We start from the raw sequence: 18068 nt of genomic DNA on the forward strand, positions 1-18068 counted from the left end.
ACTGCATTTCTCCATTTATTTATTTATTCTTTTTTTTCCAGCAAATTTGCGAGCATCGTCGACAGTTATGCCCCCTAAACGAAAATCGATTGGTCAATCTACATCTCAAGCACGAAAGAAAAAGGCATTTTGAGCTTCAGAAACAGATAAACAACGGGAAGCAAGATTAGAAGCTGTTCGAATACAAACTGCTCAAGCCCATTCTTCTCAAACGAATGAGCAATGAGAATCCAGATTGCAAACCGATTGATTACGCACTGTTCAAGCCCGCTCGAATGAAACCGGAGAGCAACGAGAATCCAGATTGAAAACCGATCGATTACGCACTGTTCAAGCCCGCTCGAATGAAACAGGAGAGCAACGAGAATCCAGACAGGAAACCGATCGATCACGCACTGCTCAAGCCCACTCGAATGACACAGTTGACCAATGGACAGCAAGACTGGGAACCAATCAAGAACGCAATGCTCGATCCAGACAGACACTGCACGCTGATTTGAATCTTGCTGCATTCCATTACGATGCTGATTATGATTACAGTCATCATCAAAGTGTCGTTATTGGAAAAATGGACAACTTATGCAAATTTTGCCGTGCATTGAAATTCAAAAATGAAACTCCAGGAATGTGCTGCGCAGGTGGAAAAGTGAAATTGCCTGAATTGCATTTACCACCCGAACCATTATCAACGTTGCTATCCGGTGACACAAGCCAGTCTAAACATTTCTTGGCAAATATATGCAAGTACAATTCATGTTTCCAGATGACATCGTTCGGTGCAACAGAAATCATATGAGACAATTACATGCCAACGTTCAAAGTCCAAGGCCAAATTTATCATCTCGCTGGATCACTTCTACCACTGCTGCATTTAGGTCACAAATTTCTCCAAATTTATTTCATTGGAACCACCGATGAACAAGTTGATCAACGTTGTCGAGTCAATACCAGCACTAATCGAGAAATTGTTGCTGCATTACAAAATTTATTTGAGCAACACAACCAATTAGTTCAACTGTTCAGGACGGCCCTCGAGCGAATGCCAGCTGATGATTACGTTGTTGTCGTTAGAGCTGACAAAACACCAGTAGGCCAACACGAAAGACAATACAACGCACCAACAATTAATGAAGTGGCGATCGTCATAGTTGGCGAAGAATTTAACTTGCATGATATAGTTCTTCATCGAAGAGATGGTCATCTTCACCGAGTCTCCGAAACTCATCGCTCATACGATGCATTGCAATATCCAATTTTATTCTGGCAAGGAGAAGATGGATATCATTTCAACATCCAAATGAGAAATGCACAAACACATGAGGAGACCAATAAGAAAGTCAGTGCCATGAATTACTATTCACATCGATTGATGATTCGTGAGAACCCAGACAATCACATTTTGAAATGTCGGCATTTGTTCCATCAATACATTGTCGATATGTATGCAAAAATCGAGACCGAACGACTTCTCTTCATTCGATTGAATCAAACCAAACTGCATTCAGAAGAATACATTCATTTACGTGATGCAATTGCTACTGATGGCAATCCCAATGAACTGGGAAAAATGGTCATCCTGCCGGCTACATTCACAGGAAGCCCACGGCACATGCATGAATACGCACAAGATGCGATGACTTATGTTCGCGCATATGGCCGCCCAGATTTTTTCATAACATTCACGTGCAATCCTACGTGGGATGAAATTAAAGAGCTTCTGTTGCCTGGACAATTGCCTTCGGATCGCCATGACATCATCGCACGTGTGTTCAAACAAAAATTGAAATCCATGATGGATTTCATTGTCAAACACCATGTTTTTGGGGAGACACGCTGTTGGATGTATTCCATTGAATGGCAGAAAAGAGGATTACCGCATGCACACATTTTGATTTGGTTGATCGACAAAATTACACCAGACAAAATTGATGAAGTCATCTCAGCAGAAATCCCAGATTTCAACATTGATCCAGGCTTATTCGAAGTCGTTACTAAAAACATGCTTCATGGTCCATGTGGCGCAATCAACAACTATTCTCCATGCATGAAGGATGGAAAATGCACGAAACGCTATCCAAGAGACTTACATGCCGAAACCATCACTGGAAATGATGGATATCCACAATATCGTCGACGATCAACTGAAGATGGTGGCAAATTAATCACTTTAAAAGTGCGCAACAATGACATTGAAGTCGATAATCGTTGGGTTGTGCCGTATTCACCATTACTCTCAAAGACGTTCAAAGCACACATCAATGTCGAGTATTGCAATTCAGTTAAATCGATCAAATACATTTGCAAATATGTCAATAAAGGAAGTGATATGGCAGTTTTTGGAGTGGAAAATGCATCTGCACCAATCGATGAAATCGAACGATATCAATTGGGACGCTACATTAGTAGCAATGAAGCTGTTTGGCGTATTTTCTCATTTCCAATTCATGAACGTCATCCAACAGTTGTTCATTTGGCAGTACATCTTGAAAATGGACAGCGCGTGTATTTTACAACAGAAAATGTACATGCAAGAGCATCTTCACCACCGCAAACAACGTTAACTGCCTTCTTCTTATTGTGCACGCATGATTTGTTCGCAGGAACGCTACTTTACTCAGAAGTGCCAAAATACTACACATGGAATGCATCAGCGAAAAACTTTCAACGTCGTAAACAGGGCAAACCAGTTGAAGGACATCCGAATATATATTTGTCCGACACGTTAGGCTGCCTGTATACAGTTCATCCAAACAATCAAGAATGTTTTTACTTGCGCTTACTGTTAGTTAACATGCGTGGACCGAAATCCTTCCAAGAACTGAGAACAGTAAATGGTGAAGTATGTGCGACCTATCGAGAAGCTTGCCAACAATTAAATCTTATTGAAAACAATGCCCATTGGGACACAGCACTCAATGATGCATCGAATACTGCTCAACCACAGCAAATACGCACGTTATTTGCGATAATATTAACAACGTGTTTCCCATCCAATCCAAAAGATCTTTGGGAAAAATACAAAGATTACATGAGTGAAGACATGCTACGTCGTTTGCGAGCAACGAATCCGGAGATGCAATTCACAACAAACGTGTATAATGAGGCGTTAGTTTCGATCGAGGATATATGTTTGGCAATCGCTAACAAAGGATTGGTGCAGTTGGGAATGTGTGCACCGAATCGAGCTGCAAATGACGCTTATGATCGTGATTTGCAACGTGAAACACACTTCGATGTCGATGATTTGGGTACATTTGTTGAAAAGAATCTTCCAAAATTGGTTCCAGAACAACGCATTGTATATGACACAATCATAAAAGCAATTACAAATCAAAGCAGAGGATTGTACTTCATAGATGCGCCCAGAGGTACTGGCAAAACGTTTCTCATTTCAATCATTTTGGCAACTATACGATCACGGAATAAAACTGCACTGGTAATTGCATCATCTGGAATTGCGGCAACACTTTTGGATGGTGGTCGAACAGCACATTCAGCACTGAAATTGCCCTTGAATTTGCAAGCCACTGAGACGCCAACATGCAATATCACCAAAAATTCCGGAATGGGCAAAGTTCTCCAAACTTGTGAACTTATCATATGGGACGAATGCACAATGGCTCACAAAAAAGCATTGGAAGCGCTTGATCGTACACTGCAAGATTTGAGGGGAAATGCACAGCCCTTCGGTGGAGCACTCATTTTATTATCTGGTGATTTTCGACAAACTCTGCCAGTTATACGCCGTTCAACACCCACTGATGAACTTAATGCATGTCTCAAATCATCAGTTCTATGGCAACATGTTAAGAAATTGACTTTGAAAACCAATATGCGTGTTCAACTACAAAATGATGCATCCGCCGAACGTTTCACAAAACAATTGCTGGATATTGGAAATGGGAAGATGCCAATCGACAGATCTACACAATGTATCACATTGCCAACAAACTTTGGAAAGATGACATCAACCAAAGACGAATTGATTCAAAAGGTGTTCCCAAATATCGCGCGGAATTACAAAAATCATCAGTGGCTCAGCGCACGGGCTATATTAGCAGCTACCAACAACGATGTCAATGCTATCAATTTCAGCATTCAAAACGGAATACCAAGCGAAGCGACAACGTATAAGTCCATCGATACTGTGATGAATCAAGATGAAGTGGTCAATTACCCAACGGAATTCTTGAATTCACTTGATTTTCCAGGTATGCCCCCACACATTTTAACATTGAAAATAGGCGTGCCTGTCATTCTTCTCCGAAACATCCATCCACCACGACTTTGCAACGGTACAAGACTTTCAGTGAAAAAGATGATGAACAATGTCATCGAAGCTACAATTTTGAATGGGAAATTCAAAGGGGAAGATGTTCTGTTGCCACGTATTCCAATTATCCCAACAGATATGCCATTTGAATTCAAACGTTTACAGTTTCCGGTGCGACTCGCTTTTGCAATGACCATCAACAAAGCACAAGGACAATCGCTGCAAGTGTGTGGGATAGATTTGGAGAGTCCGTGCTTCTCACATGGACAACTGTATGTGGCCAGCTCACACGTCGGAAAACCTTCGGATTTATTCGTGTACGCACCAAACGGAAAAACAAAAAATTTTGTGTATCCACAAGCACTTGATTAAATACATAGAATTAAAACAACACTTTGAAATGTTTTCCATATGAAAATGAGTAAGTTTAAATAAAAATGACACAATGTAAATTCAATGTTATCAGAATGAGTTTCCTTGATTTTCCTTTCTTCTGATGTTGCAGCAATGCGCGACGGGTAAGCTAGTAGGTATATAAAGACATCAAGTACACAGCACTGCAAATACAAAAATGGTTACAGCTATTGTGTTAAGCAGATTTTGGCAATCTAGAAATCACAGTGGTATGCAAATCTATATGTAAAATATTCGAAACCCTTCACAGATATAGATATAAAATTAATAATTTTTATTTATTTAATAATTCTAAAAACGTGGGCTTACAATGACACTAACAAACATAAATAAAAACGAAACAAACGGAAAAACCAGAAAAGGGTTTTGAAGGATCCGGATACAAGACGCTTAATGGTATTATAACCAGATCCTCAAACAAAATAACGAATATGCAAATGAACACTGTGGCATAATTGGGGATTGACCAGAAGACCGCATATTCACCGGGTGGATTCTATATCAATCACCTAGAGGTGGACCTACACCCTGAATAGAATTCAGCAGGATCTTGCCAATTGATAATACCTTCTTCTATATATCTATCTGTACCAGCAGTGCACTAATCATTAAGGGACACCCCTAGACACACTGTGAGGGACTTTACATCTGTCTCCACGAAGTGTAAAGGAAGCTAATCCCCCATTCAATCTAAGACCAGGGTACTTCCCTTTTCTGGTTTTTCCGTTTGTTTCATTTTTATTTATGTTTGTTAGTGTTATTGTAAGCCCACGTTTTTAGAATTATTAAATAAATAAAAATTATTAATTTTATATCTATATCTGTGAAGGATTTTGGCAATCTATGAGCAAGATATTGAAGTAACAATATAGCAGACCATTGGGGAAATTTATTAAATGGTCATTGCACTTTGAGACAACTTATGTTAATATATTAGCCAATATGTTAATTAGCAAAAGTGCAAATTGCTTTATCTATCTAAAATATTAGTTTTGTGTTGAAGAATCCTCCAAAATGCTCGCGACTTGGGGTCTCCCTTTCTTCTAATTTTCTGTCCACTGCCTGTTGTCAAATCAAAGTCCATCTCTAGTAACAGAGATAACAAGATTGATAACAGGAGATTGAGGACTCATGCTACCTATAAAAGTCTATAGAGAAGAGAGGGAGAGGAAGGGGACAGAGATCACACAGGCACTGCAGCAGCTAACTAGTAAGTGATTTACAGCTACCAAATACACATCTACACTGCTCAGTCCTGCTGTACAATGTGTTGATGTTAGTTCTCTCTGTGTGCCTTAAATGTTAAGAAACTGAATCTCTATTTTCTCTATGTGCAATGTAGAGAAAACAGTATAACTAGTTTCCACTCATGATCCTAGGAACAACTGAAAATTGGAGACACAGCCTGCAAAGAGGAAAACTGGTGAAAATGTCATATTCAAGTTATATAATGGCCAGATGTAGTCTTTTTCTTCAAGTACACACATGAAGGCTTATTCTGCAAAGTCATCTGAAAGTGTGGGTACAGTTTAAAGCTAGCGTTTCACACGCCAGTCTTAGAATGAAGTTATAAAAATGCAAAATACAAAAATTGATGAAGCAGAGCTCATCAGTGTAAAAAGCAGGGCTTATTTATTCCAAACAGGTATATATAGAAGGTGAAGGCAGGTGCACTTGGCTGGCAACAACGATTTCACGTGATACTACACTTCTTTTAGCCTTACACACAGCAGACACATCATCACATCAAGATGAGGAAAAAAAAATGAAACAGTAGGAAAAGATCAAAGAGGAAACAAGTATAATGGAAACAGTAGGTAACAGTGAAAATATTGATACATTTAAAGTAGTAAATTTGACTGACATTGAACTTGACAAAGACTGCCCAACATTATTATCTATAGGACCAACTTTTACTAAAAAAATTGATTTTGTGCACTCTGAAAAGCATTAATATAATGGTGTATGCATATTAAATGTATTTAAACATTTTTTTTTAAGTGTGATGAAGTAGAAAAGGACAGGAAAGAAGGAAAAATTCCTTCAGTCTCAGATCCATTGAGTTTTTTTGCAAACCATCCATTTAAAGAAACAATAGTAGACAGTGCATCTTCTTATTAAGTGATACTTATGTGATTAGCAATTCTTCTAAGACTTTACAAGAAGGTGAAATTACTGGTGAAGTCAGATCCAATTCTTCTCCTCTGGAGATGGTTGTTGAATAACACTAAGGCTGTAATTCATCCTCAATCCGTTTGGAGAGTAAAATGCACTTAATTGGTTAAAGATTTGCACTGATATAGTTGTAAAAAGCAGATAGAATAGGAATTTTTGTCTTTATTAAGGATAGAGATTATATTATTGAAGATGAAAGATAGTCTCTGTAAATGACACTAATACTTTATTGGATCAAGACCCCAGATGTTTAAAAAATGGTGGAAAAATTATTTCCTGAATTTCCCATTAAACGTAGTTGGGTATTGTTTGCTTAAGCTGCATAAATCCTTAGAAGGACCACTCACCAGGACCCAGCAAAGTCCCAGTATCATCAGGAGTGAATACTTTAAATGGCAGTGCTGACCTCTTTCTATTTCAACTCAAGTTTGTTGGAGTAAAATGTCTCAAAATGTATTATAAGTTGCATAGTGCACATAAATTTAGTGACTGTTGGTGTCTCTAAAGTCTCAAAATAAAAGAAGATTAGAAACATAGAAGACTGACAGCAGAAAAAGACCAAATGGTCCATCTAGGCTACGATTATATTACTTCTTTTTCTTTTCTCTTCAAATATATAGAACTTCATTAGAGATGAGCGAGCTTACTCGCTAAGGGCAAATACTAGAACGAGTATTGCCTTTTGCGTGTACCTGCCCGCTCGTCTCAAAAGATTCGGTGGCGGGGGTGAGCGGTGGGTTGCGGGTGTGAGCAGGGGGTAGCGGGGGGGAGGGGGAGAGAGAGATCTCCCCCCATTCCTTCCCATTGTCCCCCGCTGCTCCCCACCCCCCGCCGGCACCAGAATGTTTTGAGAAGAGCGGGCAGGTACTCGCAAAAGGCAATACTCGCTCAAGTATTTGCCCATAGCGAGTAAGCTCGCTCATCTCCAAACTTTATACCAGGCATGTTTATATTCACATACTGTTGATTTTCCAACCACATATTATTTTCTGATTTTCCTGCAAATAAATTTACATTCCGCTCTTGTATTTAGTTCCCAATTCCTATTAAAAATACTTCCCTCCTGAACCATATATAAATCTTTAACATGGCTATCATATCCCCCTCTTTCCTTCTTTCATCCAGGCTATATGAATTTAAAAAAATTAAATCTTTCTTGCCTAAGACCCATCACTTTAGTGGACCTTCAGTACCACAGTGGGCCACTGAACAATGTATGGAGCTGTCTGCTTCCAGTAGCAAAGCAGCTCTGTATATTTGAACATCGTCTCCCATGATCATCTGATCAGCAGCACAACTGCCGATCAACTATCGATGAGCTATCCTGAAGAAAAGTAATCAATCTCAGAAGTGGGACGATTGCTTTATGACCTTTTATAATTTTTGTAGCCTATCTTTAAACTTGTTCAAATCAATGTAATTTATCAATGTTGTTTTGTGTGTGAGGTCTTCAGAACATCTCTTCTGCAGTCCTGGCCAAAATACAAATGCAAATTCAATACGCAGACAGAAAATGCAGAAGGTTTTCATCTCACCTGTATAGACACTGCAATATAATTTCAGTGCATGGAAATAGGTTGCCTCTTTAGATGTATCAGCATGTCCAGCATGTCAAGAATCACATGAAAAAGCTTCATTATGCAAGAGAAGAGAGAAAAGGCCATATAATATAAGCTCGCAACTCACGCCAAGGTTCCTCATTGTTTTGCGAGTCCCTACCTAAAAAAAAAGAAAAAAAAAACAGTCCCCAAAAAAAATAATTTGGAAGCTCAGAAAAAAAATCTAAATGTGGGTTAGAAACTCCTGATCCTCAGGCTTCATGGAGAGAGGCCAGCTGTAACAGAACTTCTCCTTGAGGAGTTAGAAAAGTAGTCCACAAAGCAGGCCTTAACCTGAAGTCCAGAAGATGCAGGTCTATTTGTTTGATTCAAATCCATGCTTGCAACTGTTGCGGTTGTTGGCAGTAGACATTTCGCAAACGTCCAGCCCACGTCATTGATCCGGCAAAAATTATGCAGAGCCACAGAGGCTTTAACTACCGAGCATGTGCTTTCATGTTCCATCTGAATAGTGCCCAGGAAAACTCACCATTTACTGGTAAGAATTCCGAAGGCACAAAATGCCGAGCCCACATAAGTCGATAATTTGAAGACTTGTCATCTGGTGTCCAACCCGCTGCAGGAAAATGGCCACAGAATGTGAGTTGACAGGCCACAGCCCTCATCTGCAACAATTACGAATGGGGCAGTTGGACCTAAAGAACCCTGAAGCAACCATGCCTCTGTCAGACCCAGCTGTTTGGAAAGAAGCCGCTGAACTATTCCGGGAGCCTTGAAGATGTGAGCATCCGCAGTGCTTCCATAGGCTCTGATATCAGCCAGTACAAATCAATAGTCAGGACTACTAAACAGTACTGCCTATAGTTGAAAAACGCTTGAATCAGGGGACTGAATTATTTGCCTTTTAACCCAAATTGTCAGTGAAAAAATATAAATAAATATCCTCGTTGTACGTATATTTTACCCATGCACCAATTATTATGCGTTTATTAACTTCTTAATATTTGCATCTATTATACCATGCAGTCATGTATAGTTTATATATATATATATATATATATATGTAGATATATGAATGTGGATCCATTGGACCAACCCACGGGCTCAGCACAGTCCTGAGATGGTCGGTAGCTGACTCCTCAGATAGACAGACTGTAGACAGGAAAAGGGAGACTGGCCCTTTGCTACATAAGGAATGGAAGACCACCTACCTGAAGCAAGGCTATCGCCCCAATAAGGGCGGCCCTGCTCTGAAACTTAGGGTCTGACTATCCCTGATGGGGTAAAACTCGAAACCAGATTGAACTGGCAAAACTAAAGAACCAGACACAGGGTCCAGAGCAAAAGGACAGACATAAAAACAGGAATTCAGGCGGAACCAAACGGAAGTGGCAGAAGGCAGAGGAGCACACAGATGCAGGACAGAGCAAGGGCAACCATACACATGAATGGGAACTGACAGAAAATGACAGAAAATAAACATACAGATCAGATATGCAAGAAGCCTCAGACAGAACAGAATGCCTGAAACAGACCCAATAAACAAAGGAGGACAAGACACAGATATGACAGAACTCAGACTGCAAAACAGAACTCAAAGAGCGGGGGAGAACTAAAACAGAACATAGTGACCAAAGAAGGCTGAGTGTCAGGAATTAACAAACACCTATTCAGAGGCAACCAGGAAGTGCATCAGCTCAGCTTAAATAGGGAAGGAAGGCCTAATTAACCCCTCTGGTGAGCTGAGAGCCAGAAAGTTGATTAACCCACTCAGTACTGGTTAACCTTCTCAGTGCAAGACAAAAGCAGAAAGGGAGAGCAGTGGGACGCTAGCAGCTGCCCGGGACTGCATAAGGGCAGAAGAAATGAGCAGTGACCTTTTAATTGCCTTCTGCTCCCATTCTCCACCTGCTGCTGGGTGTGTGTTTTTTACATTGATACATTGCTTTTTTTAAAATTCTATTGCTACTTTTTTCTTAGATTTTTTAACATTGCTATATTGCGTTTTTTACTCCATCCTGCCACATTTGACATTTCCTTTTTCTTGTTGGCACCTTCAGCAACTTGTCGAACGCTTTTCACGAGATGCAGGTGAAGGCAGAAAATTTCTCCAGGTGGGTGTGCAAATCAGCATACAGGCTTGAGAAGTGACCCTTTTCATTTCACAGAAACACAATAGAGTGCACCCAGAACCTAATCTTTTTGTTTGGCGAGGCTCTTCCTCTTCCAGTGCTGTTTGCTCCCTTGCAAAAAAATGTGGTGTAGATCAGCCAGGCCAACAACGCTGTGTCCTCACCGGAAGGCATGTTTTGTGAAAGAACTATAGTAGTTCTCATAACAACAGAAGAACAAACGGAATGAAGACTAAGCATTTTCCTTCTTATATTAGGAGTTTTTCAAAGGGATGGGCAACTTTCTAGGGGTTGGTCTACTGTATGGGCATGTGCTCGCATTTTTTTTCCGTGCGGAAGATCTGTGCATCTGTGCGCATCCGCAATGAAAAACTCTATTCCGCGATCGATTGCAATCATATTTAATGAGGATCCGCAGGTAATCCGCATGCAGAATCTAACCCGGTCATGTGCAGGTGGCCTAAAAATCATACACAGGTCTAAAAATAGCCTATGTGTTTGAAGCAATAGTTCTTATTAATGGTATGTTGTGAAAGTACCATGAATAAGAGCTATTTCCGAAAACACGTAAGTTATTTTTAGACTTATGCATGATTTTCACTTCTGTTGTCTTACATAATAAAGCTTTTCATGTGATTTTATATATCCTGGGCTTTCTCAAGTATAATATTCAGACAGAGGATTCTTTCTATTGAAGTGTAGTGTTTTAAATTATGAAACAGTAAACCGCTGCTTTTTGCACCATTTTCGTGCTTTAAATATAACAAATTTATCTGACCATTGTTGGCCATGCTGTTTCTGCTAACAAACCCCCCCTTTCCCCCATTTTTATAAACACTTTTTTTATCACAAATTTTGCAAAAAACACGACACATGCCAAAATGTGTGACATTTTTATGCCATAAAACTGTTGCAAATCAAATAATAAATTACCACCTATATGTTGCAGATGTGGAATAATACTAGACCAGGACTGTGACAGTAACAAGGGGGCATCCTCTACATCTAGAGAAAAAAAAGTTTCAACACCGACATAAAAAAGGGTTCTTTACTATAAGAGCAGTGAGACTGTGGAACTCTCTGCCTGAGGACATGCTGATGGCATATTCAACAAAAAAGTTCAAGAGGGGCTTGGACATCTTTCTTGAGTGATACATAGTTACATAGTACATAGTAACATACTATGCTAGGCTGAAAACAGACAAATGTCCATTCAGTTCAGCCTGTTTCCTCCCTCCCATGTTGATCCAGAGGCAGGCAAAAAAACCCAATGAGGCAGAAGCCAATGCACCGCACCCTGGTGGAAAAAATTTCTTCCCGATACAATATTATAATAATAATAATCTTTATTTCTATAGCGCCAACTTATTCTGCTGTGCTTACAACTTATTCCACAGCACTTATACTATATGTTATAATTAAAGATGAGCGAGCATACTCGCTAAGGGCAATTACTCGAGCGAGCACTGTCCTTAGCGAGTACCTGCCCACTCGGAAAAAAAAGATTCGGGTGCCGGCGTGGGTGAGCTGCGGGAGTGAGCAGGGGGGAGAGAGGGAGAGAGATCTCTCCCCTCCGTTCCTCCCCGCTCTCCCCCGCCGCTCCCAACCCCCCGCCGGCACCCGAATCTTTTCTTCCGAGCGGGCAGGTACTCGCTAAGGACAGTGCTCGCTCGAGTAATTGCCCTTAGCGAGTATGCCCACTCATTTCTAGTTATAATCATTATATTATATGTTATAATTATTAATAACTTCAAAAGGGTTGTTGATCCAGGGATTATTCCAATTGCCAGATTGGAGTTAGGAAGGAATTTTTCCCCCTAAGGCCTTAGTCAGACGGGCGTTTTTTCACGCGATTTGTGCATGCGTCCGGCGATTTTTTAAAACCATTGCTTTGCAATGGTATCGGACACATGAGTGCTTTTTATGCGCTCGTCCGATAAATTATAGAACAGAAATCGCAGATCGCACCTATCTGCAATCTGCGATTCCTGTTCTCTTCTCTATATGCACTCAATGGGGCCGGCGGCAGCAGCGCCGACCTCATTGAGAACATATAGAAGACAAATCATTCTCCCCTGCCACAGCTGTAACAGCTGTGGCAGAGAAGAACGATGTTTGCCCATTGAATTCAATGGAGCCGGCAATTCAGCCGGCTCCATTGAAAGCAATGGGCTGCCGGCGAGTGCAGGATGAATTGTCGGGAAGGGCTTCGCTCGCCCGCAGCGCATTGCTTTCAATGGAGCCGGCTGTATTGCCGGCTCCATTGAATTCAAAGCGCTGGACAGCTCCGGCCCGTTTCTAATGAAACGCGGCTAGGAGCAGATTTTTCGGGCGATTTTTTTGGCCCCGGTCACGCGATTTGCGGATGCGCATCCATCATGCAATCCGCAAATCGCGTGAAAAAATGCCCGTGTGACTAAGGCCTAAAGGTGGAAAGTTGGCTTCTACCTCATTGGGGGTTTTTTTTGCCTTCCTCTGGATCAACATTGGGGGTAATAGGCTGAACTGGATGGACATATGTCTTTTTTTAGCCTTACATAATATGTTACTACTCAAAAAGTTAAGGAAATTGTCTCAAGGTTAGTCAAAATATTTGTATCCTGGAGTAGATTATCAAATGGCGTGTTCTTGAATATGGTGTTTTTAGATGGTGAAGAGTAATTGTGCTGACAACCCTGAATATTCTTCTCAGTTTGAACTATTTAATGTATGTACTAGATACACACTGGGCTTCACGCTCAATAGATAGATTTGGTTCAAATGATAAATCCTCATTATAAATGCATTTGTGGCAGATCTCAGCAAGCTTTAACAAGACAACACTTTTTAAAAGAAAGCATCCCTGACTTAGCTGATCTCTACAGTTAAACTGCTTAGCCGTTATTGTTGAAAGAAAGCTGGAGCTGACATACATTTCCCTTGCAGCAGAATTACATGATGTTCATTTAAATGAATAAATAATCTTATAATATGATCAGCTCTGGTCAACCAGAGAGGGAACTACTAGTACTTATCAGTTTTCCACTCTGGCAAATAGAAGTGGGTCTCCTCTGTTATGTCCAGTTTTCCACATAAACAAGCTTTTTAAATGTCCAACTGTTGCATTCTGGTCATAGTTCTTGCAGGGCAGCAGTGAGGTATTACAATTTCCCTCAGGCAGAGTTATGAGTGAATGACTTCTTTTTGTATACAAGTGAATTGCCATTAGTGTTATTCTAAAGGATTCATTAGAGCAGCTCTAAACTGTAGCTTTCCTTTAAAAGACCATGAGTTGACAGCAAATTCTTGCTTAATTAACTTAGGGCAAGTGATTGATTAATAAGAGATACAGCAAAACATTGGTAATATGGTATTCCTGAGTTTGCTGTCTCAATATTCATGTTGTATATTGTGTATTTTTCTAGTGTTATAAAAGAATATATTTAGAATTTCCTTAATTCTTGCTTTTTATATTACTAATTACATACAATGAAGAACCAGCTTAGTAGCCTTTGAATATACAGTAAAAGCATTTAACAGCATGTATCTGCTGATGCAGATAGCGCATGTCCCACGAGAAAACATTTATGTTCTTTTAATGGGTTTGATCTGCAAAACACAGTGATGACACAGCATGATTGGATTTAATGGAGAATGCTTATTATTAGTAAATTTGTTTATTTGATTATAATGTGGAGCTATCATTAAATTGGAAAACCTGGTACTAAAATTAATATTAAAACCTACTGTTGAGGTTTTTCCATTAAAACTGGAAAAACTACTAATTATCCTGGAATATTATTAAATAGTAGTATGTTAGATAAAACATAATAAAAAAGAGATAGCACTACTGAATAAATTAAGAGTGGGGTAAAAGTAAAAGGTGGTACACAATCAAAAATATAAACATTTTCAGCCTTGAAAATATGCAAACCCCCAGGGAGAATGGCTAAACACTAGCGTAAAACAGCCAATTAAAAATTAATGTACAATAGTAAATAAAAATAATACTAGTACTATGAACCCTATGGCGCATTCTGACTAACAAAATTGAAGAAAAATTTAAAATGAACACTAAAAGTAACTAATGGCTAGGACAGTATTCCAACAGTATTGGGCCTTATTCACATAAGCGTTTTACGCAGTTATTTAGCCGCGTAAATATGTTGTGCAAAAATTGCGACCATCTGAGCATTGGTTTCTAATGTATCTGTTCAGATTTTTAGCCACATAAAGACGCTGGGCCGGGAAAAATAGGGCTGAAATCAGTGACCGAATTAATACGCTGGCGGAAAAGCTAGGTCTTGCCCTATTTTTTAGCCAAAATACGCTGGAAGCTCCCATAAACTCTATGGAAGCTGGAAAGAAAGGAAGGGAGGGGGAGAGAGTTTATAAGCATCAAACACTGGGAAAAGAACACAGCTGCCTCCATTTAATCATTAGATGTCATCCTGAGGATTTCTGTGCGGCAGTGTATTTTTTTTCTTCAGAAGGCCGCAGTTGTCCATGTGAATGGATGAGAAAATGCTAATTAAGATCCGGACTCAATCACGGGTTTTCTTCATTCACACGATTTTACGGCGTGTGAGGGGGCGACCGTAAAAATGCATACGCTTGTGTGAATGAGCCTAGCTATATAGTCTTGATGGCAGCTTTAGGGGCCCACCTGAGGATTCACCAGCTTGCTGGTGGGCCAGTCCGAGCCCCTACATATACTAAACCATCGGATGAATGAGGGCTGAAGGACATGCTTATATTTGCTGGAAGCTTTTGTGCTGCAAGCAATATGTGGGCATAGCCTTATAGGCGTCCATGCTCTTTTTCCTCACTCTAAATTGCCTGTGTCCTTTAACCACCTAATTAGTTAAATGACACAATTCAATCTCCCTGCAGCTGCCAGTAGCGGGAGCTCACCCTACAGGAATTTCTATGGCTCTCATTAAGCTCAATATCAAATAACTAAGCAGTGAATTGAATACGTATACCCTACAGATAGAAATCCAAAACATTTTTCCTATATTAATGAAGTATAATATATATGGGCATTTGTTACTTAAAGTTGGTAGAAAATACACTCATTGTCAAAAAAAAAAAAAAAAAGTACCCATAAAGAGTTGTCAGAATCGAATGAAACTTTATATGTGTGATTATAACATTGATATAACTAAGTGATTACTACATGAGAGCAAAAGGATAATTTATTGTGGAAAACTGAACACTTGAAGGAAGGCTCTAGTATCCTGTTGTACCGCCTCTAGCTTGGAAACAAGATGTGATGTGGGCGGGCAGGAAGGCTCTAGTACCCTGTTGTACCGCCTTTTGCTTGGAAGCAAGATGTGATACAAGCGGGCATGGAGGCTCTAGTACCTTGTTGTATCGCCTCTAGCTTGGATGTAAGATGTGATACGGGCAGGCATAGAGGCTCTAGTACCTTGTTGTATCGCCTCTAGCTTGGATGTATCATGTGATACGGGCAGGCATGGAGGCTCTAGTACCTTGTTGTATCGCCTCTAGCTTGGATGTAAGATGGGATACGGGCAGTCATGGAGGCATAAAGGTTCCGTATGGTATTCCGTGGCATTAAATTTGCTGTAACGGAGCCCCTAGGTTGTTTAAACTCGTAGGCTGACAAAGTTGGTGTCACAGATGGTTACATACACGTTCCATTGGTGATAAATCTGGCAATCGGGCAAGCCACAGAAATGTGATAATGTTGTGGAGACATTCCTGTGATACCCTTGCTGTGTGTGGCTGAGGATCATCCTGCTGAAAAATGCATCTTGGAAGCCCTACCATGAGAGGAACACATGTGGCTGCAGGATGTCCTGAAAATATGAGCTGTCATTGTCCCTTGTACCACTAATACAGCAGCGTGGGGAGTGTACACCTTCACAGCAAAGGCAGGATTGACACACTAACCCCTAGGTCTCCAGACATGAACACAGCTGTTATCAGTTCCCAAATTAAACCTGGATAACTTGCTGAAGATGACCCGGTTCCACTCGGTAGCAGTTCAGTTTTGTCGTTCATGACATCACTGCAAACGATGGTGCCACCTGTTTATGGATGACAGACAATGAAATAGTTGGAGCTGCTCGTGCTTGTTGGACAGTCAGACGATCCTCTTTACTGGTGGTCTGTTGAGGGTCTCCAATTGCCTTGTGTGTGTGCCCTCATGCATCCACTGATCCCAGCACCTAACCGTATGTTCAGAATGGCCCAAGTGTCAGGCAATTTGTTTTGCATTCCAATATTGCTCCCCTCTCAAACTCTGTTAACTGGCCGAAATCTTTTTGATTGCATAGTAGATGCGTCTCGTGGTCAACAAGCTTTACACAAGCAGAAAAAGAGGTCACTACATACACAAGTAGTCACTGAGAGCCTTTTTATAGGCCAAGGGTGGAACCACTTTTAGGGCCTCAGGTGGTAAGACTACTCATCTGATCACACTACAATATATTTGCATATCTGCCTGAGATGTAACTGCATGCCGAGTTTTGCAGCAAAATGACAACTTCTTCTAGGGGCTTGATTTTTTTTACAAAGACTGTATGTATTTACTCCTTAATCACTTCTTCGGCTCTTTTTCTTTGCCAATTTCTAGATTTCATGCACTAAATTAACTGATAACAAAGAAAAACTTTTAGAGATTTTATCTAATGGAGAAGATCAATAGCTTTGCTGTCATGCTTTCGCTTGCTAAGATTGATTAGAACTTGGTGGCATACAGTCTAGGCAAAACAAAACTAATGAATCACTCTTCTTTAATTGAAAATAGGTTAACAGAAGACTAATCTAAAAAAAATCTTTTTAGCTCTGCTATATTTGCTATGTGCAGCAAAATAAATGCAGAAAGAGTGCGTGTATCAACATTTAGTTTCAGATAAAATAATTTAATACAACACCCAATTATATCTTCTGTGTTTTGGGGCACAAAATACCTGCCTTAGGCTCCTCATGTCAATCTGGCAACACCCATAGCAATGCTTTCTTATGTGAAAAAGACTCAAAGTGATGGCATACTGCTAGAACTGGGAGCTCTGCAGAGCAGGAAAAAACTTTTAAGGAAGACACTAAATTAGTACGGTAGCCCCTTCGTTCTCAGTAACAGTGGGGTCCTGGTGGTTGAATCCTCACCAATTAGAAAGTGATGCCCTAACCTAATGATATTTCATTATTTTATTATATAGGAAAACCCGTGGTGCTCATATATAATAAATATAGTATTCAATAATACTGCCATCCAAAACTCAAATAATGCCATCATACAATACTCTGATAATACCATAAAATACAACCTAATATCACTGGCACGCAGTGTCACAGTTTTAGGGTGAAGTCAGACAATCGTGTTTTTTTGCGCGCCTATGTGCACTAAAAAAATGCGCTCCTCGCATATGCTAAAAGTGCATGACCGGGCAAACTTTCATATGTACAGCGCATGAAACTTTGCCTGTTCAATGGAGCAGTTGCGCTTTGAGAAGCACAGCGGCTCCACGAAGAGAGAGAAGAAGCACCACAGGGCTTCAGGATTTT

The 18068-nt window shown here is 40.2% G+C and overlaps 1 protein-coding gene across 1 annotated transcript; it reads left to right on the top strand.

Moving 5' to 3' along the window:
- Nucleotides 1–805: 805 nt before the first annotated feature.
- LOC136571859 (uncharacterized) lies at nt 806–9197 on the top strand. Its single transcript, XM_066572506.1, has 2 exons — nt 806–3798; nt 9044–9197. The coding sequence occupies exons 1-2, from the start codon at nt 806–808 to the stop codon at nt 9195–9197; spliced, it is 3147 nt and encodes a 1048-aa protein (XP_066428603.1).
- The last annotated feature ends 8871 nt before the right edge of the window (nt 9198–18068 follow it).

The sequence above is a fragment of the Eleutherodactylus coqui genome, chromosome 1 (genome assembly GCF_035609145.1).
Source record: "Eleutherodactylus coqui strain aEleCoq1 chromosome 1, aEleCoq1.hap1, whole genome shotgun sequence".
Classification (NCBI taxonomy): domain Eukaryota; kingdom Metazoa; phylum Chordata; class Amphibia; order Anura; family Eleutherodactylidae; genus Eleutherodactylus; species Eleutherodactylus coqui.